At 40.6% G+C, this 15084-nt stretch overlaps 1 protein-coding gene across 1 annotated transcript in view; it reads left to right on the forward strand.

The window, feature by feature from the left end:
- Window positions 1-15084, forward strand: part of gria1a (glutamate receptor, ionotropic, AMPA 1a) — a 162394-nt gene that overhangs the window by 20730 nt on the left and 126580 nt on the right. The window contains exon 3 of the mRNA XM_063000558.1: window positions 8696-8935. Coding sequence (XP_062856628.1) covers window positions 8696-8935 — 240 coding nt within the window. The remainder of the gene's footprint in view (window positions 1-8695; window positions 8936-15084) is intronic.

Here is a 15084-nt window from a genome sequence, read left to right on the forward strand (position 1 = left end):
GATGTCATGACTGTTACACTTGGATGTAGTTAGTCTCTGAACATCACTTGTATTTGCAACCACTGACTTCTGCAACTCAATGAGTGTTATAGTAGCCTTCTTCTTCGTAGTCTCTTCCAGTTCCTTATTATAATTCCTTTTACACCTGCACCACCTTCAATCTGGCCGAGAAGGGCTGCAAACTCAAATGCCTGCTCCAGTGTGTGTGAAATTATATGATTCTTTACTTCAGCCAGCAGTGGATTTCATTCTAGCCAATTCCATTTCTAGTTTTTTTTTTGACGAAGAATGCTTTAAGGATTTAAAAGGATAATGTGACTGTGTCAGTGTGGCTTTAGTTTCTTATGTAAGAAAGTTTTATAGGTCCTCTACATTATTCAAGAGAGGCTTTATTGTCATTTCAGATATATAAAAGTACATATTGAAATAAAACTATGTTCCTCCAAGACCAGAATGCAACACAAAAAAAGTGCAAAACAATACAAGGGGTGTGTTTGAGGTTATTCAAGCGCACTACTCGGACAGCGATTCCATCAGTTTTGCCTTACTAAGCTAACACAGTTAGCCTTATGCCATTTAAACCAATGGGATGAGGTGGCACAATGCGATAGCATGTCAACTAACGTCTCCCTCCGTCTACTGAAAATGGTTACTTTTGCTGACAAGCCTGAATTTGCAAATAAAAACACTTTTTTTTTGGAATTATCAGTTTTTCCCCACTTTTTCTCCCCTAATCTAGTCTTGTCCGATTACCCTGATTGCGTGCATTCTCTATACTGATTCGACCCTTCACTGACTGAGGACACCTCTCAACTGACATACGCCCCCTCTGGCACGTACAGTCAGTACAGACTGCATTTTTCACCTGCACGAGTCGAGTTCATACACTGACGAGCACTGTGTATAGAGGGCCACACCCCCATCAGCATTATTCCTCAGCCCTGTGCAGGCGCCATCAGTTAGCAAGCAGGGGCCACAGTTGCAGCAGTTATGAGGACCTATGATCCGACTTTTTTACCCTCTAACCCTGAACAACAGCCAATCGTTGTTCATGCTTCCGCCCAGCCCAGTCGGAAAGGCAGAGCTGAGATTCGATACGATGTATTCGAAACCCTAACTCTGGTGCGCTAGTGTACTTTACCGCTGCGCCACCTGAGCGGCACACTTGTGCAAGTTTATACAAATTAAAAATCAATAATTATTTATTTACGTTTGAAAATAACTTAGTTCGTTGCTGTGCACCTTCTGCCATATTTTTTATTTTTCTGCAAAAAAAGTTGTGCTGCACTGAATGCTGGGATTGCCTTCACCGTTATGGCAGCATCGGATGCTCCCTCGTTATTCTGTCAAAGTACCGTTCAGATTTAAGGTGCCTTATTAGACAGAATTATAAGGCATCTAAGAATTCAAACAGCCTCCTTCTCGGGAACGCACATAGGATGACATAAAATGCTGTAAAATGATGTAGAGAACTCACTAGGTTTTCAAACACACCCAATGTACACAGTGCAGATGGATAATAGACTGGACAAGAGGGGGTGGAATTTGTGACAGTTTGTGGCATCCTGTCTGAAGTGTGTTGCTGTATTGTGCCCAGTGTTTCTGGGAAAACCGGACCCACCACCACCCACACCAGGACAAAGTGCAAAATGTAATGAATTAAAAAAAAAATACATTTAATACTCAATTACAGTTACTGATGTTTTTTTATTGTTTGCATTGATTTATATTGGATACTTAAGTTTTCTTTTACCATTGATGGATTGGCTACAGTAAACTGTCTTTACTTGTGGGTGGGTGTAAGTCAATAAGTGTGTTACACTAGGGTGACCATACGTCCTCTTTTTCCCGGACATGTCCTCTTTTTGAGACCTAAAAAATTCGTCCGGCCAGGATTTTTAAATCACCAAAAATGTCCGGGATTCGGCTTTTCTAGTCTGCACTTGCTATTCTGTGTGTATGTTTTTGCATTGGTTTGTTTTTAGGTGTTTTTCGGAGTGCATCTGTTTTGTTAAAATAAGTCTGATTTTCACGTACTAACACAGAGGCTCTTGTCAACACCGTGATGTCACTGCATTCTGTGGAAATTGCTCAGCAAGCACTAGAAGACACATCTTACTACTGGGTTTCTACTGATGGGAGCAAGTAATTAAAGTGAATTAAATTAAAGTTAAAAACACTCCTAATAAGTCGGCTGATACGATTGTACAATACATCAAAGAAACTAAAAAATAACGGGATTTTTATTTATAGGTGACAACTGTTTTTTAATTTGTTGTTATTATTGTCGCTGAATGTGAAGGAATAAGATTATCTGACCATAAAGGCCCTTGTTAAAGAGCAGCTGTACATTTATTAAAGTTCAGTAACACAGCTGGATGGTTATTGACTCATTTGTCAACTATTTAAACCTCTACCCCATACACATTGCCATGGTGTCACCAACGACATGAAATAAACCAGGCGAACCAGGCGTCCTCTTTTTTAAAAACCAAAATTTGGTCACCCTAGTTACACTATGTAATAGACTAGCTATCTGCCTGGGGTGCATATTTACACTGTGCAGTATGGTGCACCCACTATTACAGTATAGGATTTGCCACTCTGATAATAACATCCTTATTACAGCTACAATTGAGTATAGAAATGATGATTCTCTTGCTGTTTTTAAAAAACGATTAAAAACCCACCTTTTTACTAAGCACTTAAGCTGACTTGTACTTATTTACTAACAATGTTTTTCCATTTCCAAAAAAAAACAAAAAACACTTTGGTTCTAACAGGTTTCAGCAGATTTGTGTTCTTCGGCTGTTGTTTACTTAAACTAGAGAAATGAAATGTTTACTATGGAAGCACTACTGTAAGTTGCTCTGGATAAGAGTGTCTGCTAAATGCAGAAAATGTAAATGTAAATGATATTATTGGCAACTTTAGTTTAATACATCATGTGACTGTGCCAGTGGAGTAAGAGATCCACCAGGAGCAGCTATGGCACATATATTTTGGAATCCCAGTGTTTACACCCAGAATTATTTGGTTACTATAAAGAAATGCTTCGGCAGCCATTACAGCTTTTGACATTTGCACTGTTGCTAGGCAGGATAATTCAACAGCTTCAAAAAAATGACAGAAAGATTACATGCTTTTCCAGGAAGGCAATTCTGTTTGACCATAACAGAACAGTGACAGACTAACACACCTCGTCTTCTCAGGCTATTTCCTGTGTTTGGATAATGGAAAAAGAAGCGCTAGGCTTGTGCAAGCTTACCGGGCGCTCTCTAAACCGTTTAGCTGTTTTGCGGCATCACTGGCAGCAGCTGAGGCGGTGGTGGTCAAGAAGGGAGAAAATTACTTCAGTCAGGATGTCAATGCCAACAAAAACATAGACCTGCACTCCAATTATCATGATTGGAGGTGATGAATAGGACTGCAGCTGCAAAGAGGCAATGTTGTGATCAATGTAGATGCTTTCAGACATACAGTTGTAATTCAAATTATTCAAGTCCCATTGCAAATCAGTGTTATAAGTGGTATGTACCAATATCAGCTATTTCCAACGAGAACAATTTAAATAGCACAACACAACTAATATAACAAGTGGTTTCTTTAAATGTCTCCAAAATGTCACTCTTAATGACTACTGCATCCAAAAGACAGTAGTGAACCATGACTAAACTTCGGCCCTCTACGCCCCGTAACTCCTCCTCCTCCGCTGGTGTGCTAGTGGAACATCCTGCTGCGCCCACCTGGGCGAAGATAAATATTTTTCACAAATAAAACAGAATTTTGTTTCACATCTAAATCACGTATGCATCATTTATTTTAAGTTGCATTTTAAATGCACCATGGTGGCACAGCAGGTAGTCTGGGAACCCCAGGGTCCTGGTGAACTGCTTTGAACCTTAATCTTGGTTACGTTAAAAATCTTTTTATCCTTCGGGTATTTGCACCTTATCAAAACATGCCAGTAGGCCTGTTGCTGCCAGAGCACAGGAGTTGAATTAATTTTTACTACATGCTCTCCAGAGCATTCATAGCAATACACTCCACTGTGCAGTGTAATGACATTACGCTGCAATTCCCAGGAATTTTGAGTGTATATGCAGCTAGGAACCCCATAGTAAAACTAAAAATCCCATAGGTGTTTATTTTTTTAGTCTGAGCAGCTTTGCATTTTGATTTGGTTTGTTGTATGTGTGTGTTTGTGTGTGTATGTGTATCTGTTAGGCAGCTTGGGGGGATATCAGTAAGATAAAGAGGTATGAAGGTTTAAAAGGTGAAGCATATTTCATCTATTCAAATGCAGATGCATTATCCTTCCATCAGTACGCACCAAAAACAGCCGTGAGAAACCACCTAGGGGCCTCAGATAATTCCTTGGTTCCTTCTACAGAAGCCCTAAGATAAGAAACGAAAAAGAAAACAAGAGAGAAAAAGTGAGCAGAGAATCATGAGTAGTATTTAAGCTCCAAAATTCTCCCAAGAGTCTGAACCACAAGTGCGGTTCAAATCAGATTTATGTTCCTCCCTGGCTATGAGGAAATCCCCTGCACGCGTTGCTGACAATTGCACAGATTTATCTCACACCCGTGGATTGGAATCAATGAAACGCCGAGTGGGAGCAAAGGAAGTGAACAAAGTGGAAAATATTGGAAAAAAATAGATCAGGTGCAGGAAATGCAGTTTGCGATTTGAACCCCAAACCCTCCCACGCATCTGTGGCCAGCAGATGAAGCAAGTGGAAAGAGGAAGCTAAAACTCCTGAGATTTGCAGAGCTGTCGAGAAGCATAAGAGAGCGCTCAGCGGGCTTTGGCGGCGAATGCCAACCAGGCCATGGCAGCTCTGGTGGACCACACAGCAAAACAGCACATGTAGCCGAAGCCGGCCAAGTTCTAATCGACTAGACACAAAGGCTGTAATAATTACCTCCCTTCTGCATCTGATTAGATTAGAATAGAAGAAACTTTTTAATCCACTAAAAAGCTACATTTATCATGATAATACTTCAACATTCCAAAAAAAGCTGGGACGGGGGAAATTTAGGGCTAGTAATGAGGTGAAAAAACTAAATAATGATACGATTTCCAACAGGTGATTGTAATCATGGTTTGGTAAAAAAGCAGCATCCAGGAAAGGATGAGCAAGGATGATCAGAGGATCTCCAGTTTGTCAACAAATGTGTAAGAAAATGATTGAAATGTTTAAAAACAATGTACCTTAAAGAAAGATTAGAAGGGATTTGCATATTTCTCCCTCTACAGTGCATAATATCATTAAACGATTCAAGGAATCAGGCGGAATTTCAGTGCATAAAGGCCAAGGGCACAAGCTTAAGTTGTACGCCCGTGATCTTTGATCCCTCAGACGGCACTGCATCAAGAACCACCACTTAACAACAGCTGATATAACCACATGGGTGAGGGATTACTTTGGCAAATCTTTGTCAAGCACTACAATACAGTTACATGCACAAATGCCACTTAAAACTTTACTGTATAAAAAAGAAGTCTTATGTTAACCATGTCCAGAAGTGGCGTCGACTTCTCTGGGCTTGGAGGCATTTAGGATGGACCGTCACACAGTGGAAACATGTATTGTGGTCAGATGAATCAGCATTCCAGGTATTTTTTTGCAAAAAATGGACGTTGTGTGCTCCATACCAAAGACGGAAAGGACCATCCAGACTCATATCAGCAAAAGCCAGGGTAGGTTATGGTATGGGGCTGTGTCAGTGTCCTTGGCAAAGGTCAGCAATAATGCAGAAAAGTACATTGAGAAGGCAACATATGCTGCCTTCAAGACATCATCTTTTCCATGGACGTCCATGTATTTTTCAACAAGTACTGCAAATGTGTTGTCTTATTTTTAATATTTGTTCGATCTTAAGCACACAATTATTGTTGTATAGTTAGTGTGCTAGTATAATAAAATGTATTGCACTGCTATTATTGCTAGCTCATGGAATGAAAAAGCAATTCAATCTAAGCACACATCACATATGGTAATGTGTAGAATGATCTGATATGCCATATGTCTTCAGTAATAGCTAAAGCAGTGGGAGGGAGGCTCCACCTCTCTCTATCTCTTATTCATAGCATTGCATTATAATGAGTGCATACATAGCACACTGGTGCTACCACTCAAGGGCATGGGCCAATATCCTAGATATACTTGCCAGCTTTTTCACAAAGTGGTGTTTCAGCCAGTTTGCTGGGTGACAACCATGCCAGTTTGCCCTGCACCCCAGCACCCCCTCAGGCAGCTCCTGCTGTACCCTCGGCCTTCAGCAAGAAACAGACTGAAACTTCAATCTGCTTGATGCAAGCACTGAACCAAGAGGCTTACGATTGCAATAAGGAACTCTCACCAGGGTAAAGATTACTGCAAGGAAGAAATTGCCCTATTAAAAATGAACCTATTGGGTAAATCTGGCTTAGGGAACCGGTTAGGAAACAGATGGTGGCTATTTTGCCTTAGCTAGGGAGGCAGGAATGGTGCTATTATTGATTGCTATTCTATATTAGCTCTCACAGCCCCTATAACCAGCCATACAAACCAGCATGTGCTACTTTACAATAACACATTATTTTTTATGAATTAAAATGATCTTTTTATCATTAATGACTAACATTCACTTTATTTTATTTACTAATGCATTTTGGATGAACCCCTGTGTTTTATTATTTGCATACTAGGGTTGCACTTATAATGTTATTGGGAAAGTATTGAGGTATTCTGCTGCTGAGGTTGTTCCTTGCCTCAGAAAAGAGTACAGTGAATGACAAATGTGCCTAATTTCATGGAATTACACTTATAAATTAAACGATAGAATAAATTGAAGCTACTATACACAGCATAGCCTGTTTTAACAGCTGAATTTAACCTAGTATGTCCAGCGATGGTGCGAGGCTCCATGTCCTGTTTCACGTCCACAGAATTGGTTGGGAGTTTCCAAACTCAGTTACTCGAGTAGTGTTTATAGCTGCTTTGACTAACCGATTGCTAACTGAATTGCTGTAGGATTGCTAGGACTGCCTTGAAGTGCAGATTAATCAGTAAATGGGAGACACTTGAATGCTACACAAATAAAAAAAATGTTAAGTTGCTAAACACAAACCCTAAATTTTGAATTTAAAAGCAAATTACATGTTACACATGAAACGGCTCATTTCACGGTCCTTGACGTCATTTTTCCGGGTGTGTATTAGGTAGGTTAACAATAATTAGACAAGGCAGTGAGTGGTCTATGTCTTTTTGGCCCAATAGGTGGGGTGGTGTGCCTTTAGTGCATTACTGTCCCCAGCTTGTTCTGGGTTTACATTCTTTCCTTTTTCTTTCCGGAGTTTTCCAGTTTAAATTTCTGCTCTATCTCTTTTTTATACACTTATCAGTTGTGGGCTAGGGATTTATTTATTTTTGTATGTATTCATGTATTTGTTTATTTATCTATTCACTTGTTTATTTATTTACTTATTTGTTTGTTTATTTATTTATTTGTTTATTTATGTATTTATTTAGTTACTTATATATTTACTTATTTATTTGTTTATGCATTTATTTATTTATTTACTTAATTGTTTATTATTTATTTACGTATGTATTTATTTATTTACTTAATTATTTATAATTTATTTATGTATTAATGTCATTCATTGCATCCGTCTATCTCGTGAGATAATGGTAGCGCCTTGGTCGGTCAGGAGCAGTCCTGTTGAGGGCACCGTCTGGAGTGACTGAGCAATCCAATCCTAGTGTGGCAGTCTCTACCACAAGTATTGCAGACATAGTTCTGCGTTGTCTTTGGTCCTCCAGCTGTTGGTTGCGTTTTTCCTCGCCTCTCTTGACCCCTTCTCGAACACTGTGGCGCCAGCCAGCGCAGTCGTCTGCGAGCAGTTCTCAGCTGTTGCAGTCTATGCCGGTGAGTTTCAGGTCGTGCTTGCAGACGTCCTTGAATCGTAGTGCCGGGCGGCCTACTGGACGACGTCCTGTGGCCAGTTCACCGTACATGACATTCTTTAATATGCGACCATCCTTCATTGCCCACATGGTCCAGCCATCGCAGTCGGGGCAGGATATGCATGCTCTGTGAGCCAGCCTGCTCCAGGACAGCAGTGTTGGTGTGTTTGTCTCACCACGTTATGCCGAGGATTCGCCGTATGCAGCGGAGATAAAAGCTTTCGAGGCGGTTCTCCTGCCTGGCGTAGGTCATCCAGTATTCACTGCCATACAGCATGGTACTGAGGACACAGGCCTGGTACACTCTGAGTTTGGTGTTTAGAGTCAGCAGATTGCTGTCCCACACTCGTTTGCTTAGTTTGGACATCACACTGGCAGCCTTCGCAATGCGCTTGTCGATTGTCAAGTGACAGGTTGCTGCTGATGATAGAGCCCAGGTGTATTTATTTACTTATTTTTTTAATTTATTTACTTATTTATTTATTTCAAATTAGGTTAGTTTTCAATTCCTACAGGACACAAGCCTGGCACCTCTGTATGATGGACCCTCTCCTGGTCTAACATCTCAGATATTTAGACAGTTCCATTCCACCAACTATTTGTTTGAATAGCAGGCTTTTTTTTTTACCAGGCTGGGTTACTTTACCAGCACTCAACCATCCTCTTTTTACATTCTGTTAAATCATTAAGCTTGTTTTAACCCTACTGCACATTTTAACATGTCATGTTCTGTTTCAGTCTGTTCACAGTTTGCAAAAGGAGTGTACGCCATCATCGGGGTGTATGACAGGAAAACGGTAAGCATGCTGATGTCATTCTGTGGAGCACTCCACGTCTGCTTCGTCACGCCCAGCTTTCCCATCGAGAACTCCAACCAGTTTGTGATTCAGCTACGGCCTGAGCTGCAGGATGCGCTGGTTGGGGTCATCGAACACTACAAGTGGTCCAAGTTTGTCTACATGTACAGCTCTGATTCAGGTAAGCATGGTATTTACCTGGTCTTACTTTAATTATCGATTTGTTGGGGCACCTAGGTGGTGCACCAGCACTGGGATCTCAGCTCTGCTACCGGTCGGCTGGGCCCCCCTAGCGGGCACAATTGGCAGTGCGTACAGGTGACGAAATTGGGCACTAAATGTCTGCTAGGTGGGAACATTTTTTTCAAGTGACCCACTATTTGGTGTCAATAGTTTTTACCGCAAACCAGGCAACACAAACAATACATCAAAACAAAATATACTTAATCAATAACAATGATGGTAATCTGGTTCCACTGTGGTTTACAAGATATAACTTAAAACCTCCACAAAGGGGCATTTGCTCAACAGCTCCACTTGCCATATAGAAGCACTTTGTACTGTAGTCCATCTGTTTCTCTACATACTTTTTTAGCCTTCTTTCACCCTGTTCTTCAATGGTCAGGACCCCCACAGGACCACCACAGAGCAGGTATTATTTAGGTGGTGGATCATTCTCAGCCCTGCAGTGACACTGACATGGTGTGTTAGTGTGTGTTGTGCTGGTATGAGTGGATCAGACACAGCAGCACTGCTGCTGGAGTTTTAAAAAACCGTGTAGACTCACTGTCCACTCTATTAGACACTCCTGCCTAGTTGGTCCACCTTGTAGATGTAAAGTCAGAGACGATTGCTCATTTATTGCTGCTGTTTGAGTTGGTCATCTTCTAGACCTTCATCAGTGGTCACAGTCCAGCAGTGACAGTGAGATGTTTAAAAACTCCAGCAGCACTGCTGTGTCTTATTCACTCAATACAGCACCATGTCAGTATCACTGCAGTGCTGAGAGTGACCCACCACCCAAATAATACCTGCTCTGTAGTGGTCTTGGGAGAGTCCTGACCATTGAAGAACAGCATGAAAGGGGGCTAACAAAGCATACAAAGAAACAGATATACTACAGTCAGTAATTGTAGAACTATAAAGTGCTTCTATATTGTAAGTGGTAAGTGGAGCTGATAAAATGGACAGTGAGTGTAGAAACAAGGAGGTGATTTTAATGTTATGGCTAAACAGTGTATATCTGCTAGTCTTATAGTAGCACCAGCAAACTCTTATATGCAGTTTTCTTTTTCATGCAGCTTTAACGTACCTGTCAGTACCAGCTGTGTCACATGTTGTCCCCCACATCCATCCATTAGGAGCTGTCCCACAAAACTATGACCTGTCACAGGGTTTGATTACAGGCTCATTTGAACTAAATACTGAAACCAGTCTTTAAGACAGGGGAAGAAATGCTGATAAATTATCCCTCTCTCTGTCTTTATTGCAGTCTCTCACTCTGTCTCTGTCTCTTTGCGTCAGATTTATTATTGTCCTGTCCTCACAGGCTTGTGTCAGCTTCTGCTATTGTGCCGCCTGGGCTTTTGATGTACAGTAAGGCTTTGTCTTTTTGATGGCTCTATCAGTCGGAAGCTGTAGCTGGGTTAGGACTGTAGGGCCATTAACTCTCTGTGACCGAGTGGAAATTTAACTGCAGGAATCTATATTACCAGCCTCCTGTTGCCTGGATACAACACTGTGCCACCCCCAGTTTTATTTTAAGCGCTTTAAGGAATACATGTTTGTGGAAAGGTTGGTGTGTGAGCATGTGAATGAATGGGATATACCACAAATTTTGTGTCAGTCATGGATAGGCACAGATAAAATGTGTTTATTTGAAGCCGATCAGCCATAACATTAAAACCACCTCCTGGTTTCTACACTCGCTGTCCATTTGATCAGCTCCCCTTACCATATAGAAGCACTTTGTAGTTCTACAATTACTGACTGTAGTCCATCTGTTTCTCTACATACCTTTATAGCCTGCTTTTACTCTGTTCTTCAATGGTCAGGACCCCCACAGGACCACCACAGAGCAGGTATTATATAGGTGGTGGATCATTCTCAGCACTGAAGTGACACTGGCATGGTGGTGGTGTATTAGTGTGTGATGTGCTGGTATGAGTGGATCAGACACAGCAGTGCTGCTGGAGTTTTCCACTCACTGTCCACTCTATTAGACACCTACCTAGTTGGTCCACCTTGTAGATGTAAAGTCAGAGATGATCTATTGTTATCAGTGGTGATTTCTCTAAGACTGCAAGGCAAGCTCAGCTTCCCCTAAAATGTAAAAAATTAAATAGTCAAATATGTACAGTTGTGTTAACATTTCATTGACTACAAATGCGTTAGAACACGTTCATCTCAAAGACGAGTTCGTTCAGAATCAGCTACTTATCACAAATCGACTGACTCGATTTTGTTAACTTCTCATACAATCCCGTAGCATCTCGCAGAATTTATGTATAAATAAATTGACAAATTTCATGATGTAAGCCGACAATGAGCTTCCCCTCTTTGAAAGACCAGCAGCCGCCACTGATTGCTATCTATTGCTGCTGTTTGAGTTGGTCATCTTCTAGACCTTCATCAGTGGTCACAGGACAATGCCCATGTGCCGCTGTTGGCTGGATATTTTTGGTTGGTGGACTATTCTCAGTCCAGCAGTGACAGTGAGGTGTTTCAAAACTAGATCAGCGCTGCTGTGTCTTATCCACTCATACCAGCACAACACACACTAACACACCACCACCATGTCAGTGTCACTGCAGTGCTGAGAATGATCCACTACCCAAATAATACCTGCTCTGTAGTGGTCCTGTGGGAGTCCTGACCATTGAAGAACAGGGAAAATGCAGGCTAAAAAAGTATGTAGAGAAACAGAAGGACTACAGTCAGTAATGTTGAGTGTAGAAACAAGGAGGTGGTCAGAATATTATGGCTGATCAGTGTATGTAATGCTAAACCAGGGATACAGTCGCCTGTCCCTTGTTTTATGCAGATGAATACCTGGCAGTAAAATTACTCTGATGACATGAAATTATAACTCTCTCAGTTCTCTAAACACTAAAGTGCCCTCTGGAGTGATGAAAATGAGACAAAGTGCCCTATTGGCTGCCCTCTTCATGGGAAAAAATGTTCAAGTACCCTTCCAGTGGTGAAAATGTGATGTGGTTCCATCACAGTAGGATAAATGTGTTACCTACAAGTGCCTTCCTTGCAATAAATTATGATGATGTGCTTGCTAGAGCAAAAAAAAAAAGAAATGCAGTAATTTGTCCTAACAGGTGCCCTTTCAAAATAAAAGGTTGCTGGCCTAACATGTATTCTATGGCACCTCTAATTGACAGTGTCCCAACGGGTGTCCTTTCCATTAGAGAAAATGGGATACAGTGCTGAACAGGGTATTCCCTGTATACAAGTGAGAAAACATGATAAAGTGCCCAATTAAGTGCTCCCCTAATAGAAAGGTGACCCTCCAGTGGATTAAATGTGATGCAGTGCTGTAAAGGGTGTCCATACATGTGTAGAAATAGAACATTTCCTAGAGATGCCTTTCTGATGAAGAATCCTCATGAAGTGCTTTTTTGGATGCCCTATCAAGTAAGGAAAAAATTATAAAGTACCCTTGCAATGGAAAGATAAAAACAATAAAAACAACCCACTGAGGAAAATGATATGCAGTGCCCTAGAGTCTCCCTTACAACATGCCTTCTAGGGCAGGCTTTTCCCAAAGAAGGTGCCATGACAGCAGTCAGGTGCCACTAAATATAAATGATAAGATTTTAAAAATGCCCTTCAGTGGATAAAATGTAATGTAGTGCCCTCACAATAACATAAATAGACTACCGGCTGGGCTGGGTGCCTACATGAACAGCGATTGGCTGTTGTTCATACAGGGTGGGAGCCAGATAGGGACTCCTCATGGCTGAGGCAATTACGACCTCTGCTTCAGTGAGTAAAATGTGATGTAGTGCCCTCACAACAGGATAAATAGAACATTTCCTACAGATGCCTTTCTGATAGAAAAAAGCCTCATGAAGTGCCCTCTTAGATGCCCTTCCAAATGAGAAAACATGATAAAGCACCCATGCAATTGAGAGATAATAAAGAAAAACAACCCACTAGGTGCTCAGGTGGCATATTGGTAAAACACGCCAGCACACCAGAGCTGACATTTCGAACTTGCCAATTCGAAACTCAGCTCTGCCATCCGGCTGGGCTGGGTGCCTACATGAACAACGATTGGTTGTTGTTCATACAGGGTGGGAGCCGGATAGGGACTCCTCATGGCTGAGGCAATTACGACTTCTGCAGTCTAAGTGATGGAATAATGCTGAACAGGGTGTGGCTCTTCGTACACAAAGCTGATCCGCATATGAACTCGGCTCGCGCAGGTGAAAAGATGCAGTCGGCTACTGCACACGTGTCGGAGGGGGCGTATGTCAGTTCCGCTGTCCTCAATCACTAAAGGAACTGATATGCAGTGTCCTACAGTCTCCCTTACAACGTGCCTACAACATTTCAAAGAGGGTGCCATGACGACAGTCTATGGGTGATGCTAAATATATATGATAAGATTTCAAAAAGTCTAATCATTTCTTAAAAAATGCCCCTTCAGTGGATAAAATGTGATATAGTGCCCTCACAACAGGATAAATAGAACATTTCCTACAGATGCCTTTCTGATAGAAAAGAGCCCTCTTAGATGCCCTTCCAAATGAGAAAACATGATAAAGTACCCTTGCAATAGAGAACAAAACAACCCACTGAAGAAACTGGTATGCAGTGCCCTAGAATCTCCCTTACAACATGCCTACAACATCCCAAAGAGTGCCATGTCGACAGTCTATGGGTGCTGCTAAATAAATACACTGGTCAGGGATAACATTGTGACCATGTGTTGGTCCCCCTTTTGCTGCCAAAACAGCCCTGACCCGTCGAGGCATGGAAGCCTTTCTATCAGAACCAGTATTACCCCCCCCCCCCTGTTCCTTTCTTGTACCACTTTTGATAGATACTGAGCACTGCAGACCGGGAACACCAGTCGTCTAGCCGTCACAATTTGGTCCTTGTCAAATTCGCTCAAATTCTTACGCCTGTCCATTTTTCCTGCTTCTAACACATCAACCTTGAGGATAAAATGTTCACTTGCTGCCTAATATATCCCACCCAATAACAGGTGCTGTGATGAAGAGATAATCAGTGATATTCACTTCACCTGTCAGTGGTCATAATGTTATGCCTCGTCAGTGTATGCCCCTCTAAAATTTAATTATAAAGACATACCCTGTTGTTGCATTAAATGCTGTTCCTTACCCATACGTTTTGTATAGATCCTGTATTCTGTTCCCCAAATCAACTAAATGATGCATGTGTAAATGGCTGTTGTGTGAGCTTTTTATTTAATAGGCTTTATTAAGTCGTATTAAGGTAAGATGTGTATATCATACACGGTACTTGTTATTTGTGTCAGTACAAGGTTGTGTTCTGTTTTGAAGGTGAGAAATAAAATGGCAATTTATTATTCAAGGGGAATTTAATTATCTTCTGACAGTTTCTAGACCCAGGCTGCTGGACAGTAGCAGTCAGCATCCATTAGTGCATTCAGACTTAAATGATAGTGTACACAGTGTTTTGTTCTGAAGCAGTATTACCTCAGAATAAAAATGAAACTCCCAAAAAATAAGAAACACACAAAAAAACATGTTGATGCAGATTTGCTTTATGTCCTTAACTTTTGAGTATGAAGAACATATTTGTCTAAATTCTTTCTTTCTTTTGTTCTTTCTGTTATTTTTTTTTCTTTATTTTTGTCTTTGTTTATTTGCTTTCTTTTTTCTTTCTCTTTTTCTTTCTTTTTTCTTTCTTTGTTCTTTCTCTTTCTTCTATTTGTTTTTCTTCCTGTATTTTTCTTTTTTTCTTTTCTCTTTTTCTTTTAATTTCTTTGTATGTTGTTCTTTTCCTTCTTTCTTTCTTTCTTTTTGTTTTCTTTTTTCTTCTTTTTCTTTCATTCTTTCTGTTCTTTTTTCTTTCATTTATCTTTCTTTTATTTTCCTTCTTTCTCTTTGTCATTTTGTTCTTTTTCTTTCTTTGTCATTTCTTTTCTTATTTCTTTCTTTTCTTTTATTCTTTCATTTTCTTTCTTTCTTTCTTTCTTTCTTTCTTTCTTTCTTTCTTTCTTTCTTTCTTTCTTTCTTTCTTTCTCTTTTATTTTGTCTTTCCCTTTCTTTTTTGTTCTTTCTTCATTTTTTTCATTTATCTTTCTTTTGTTTCTTTTCTTTTTAT

This window comes from Trichomycterus rosablanca, chromosome 8, assembly GCF_030014385.1.
Source record: "Trichomycterus rosablanca isolate fTriRos1 chromosome 8, fTriRos1.hap1, whole genome shotgun sequence".
NCBI lineage: Eukaryota > Metazoa > Chordata > Actinopteri > Siluriformes > Trichomycteridae > Trichomycterus > Trichomycterus rosablanca.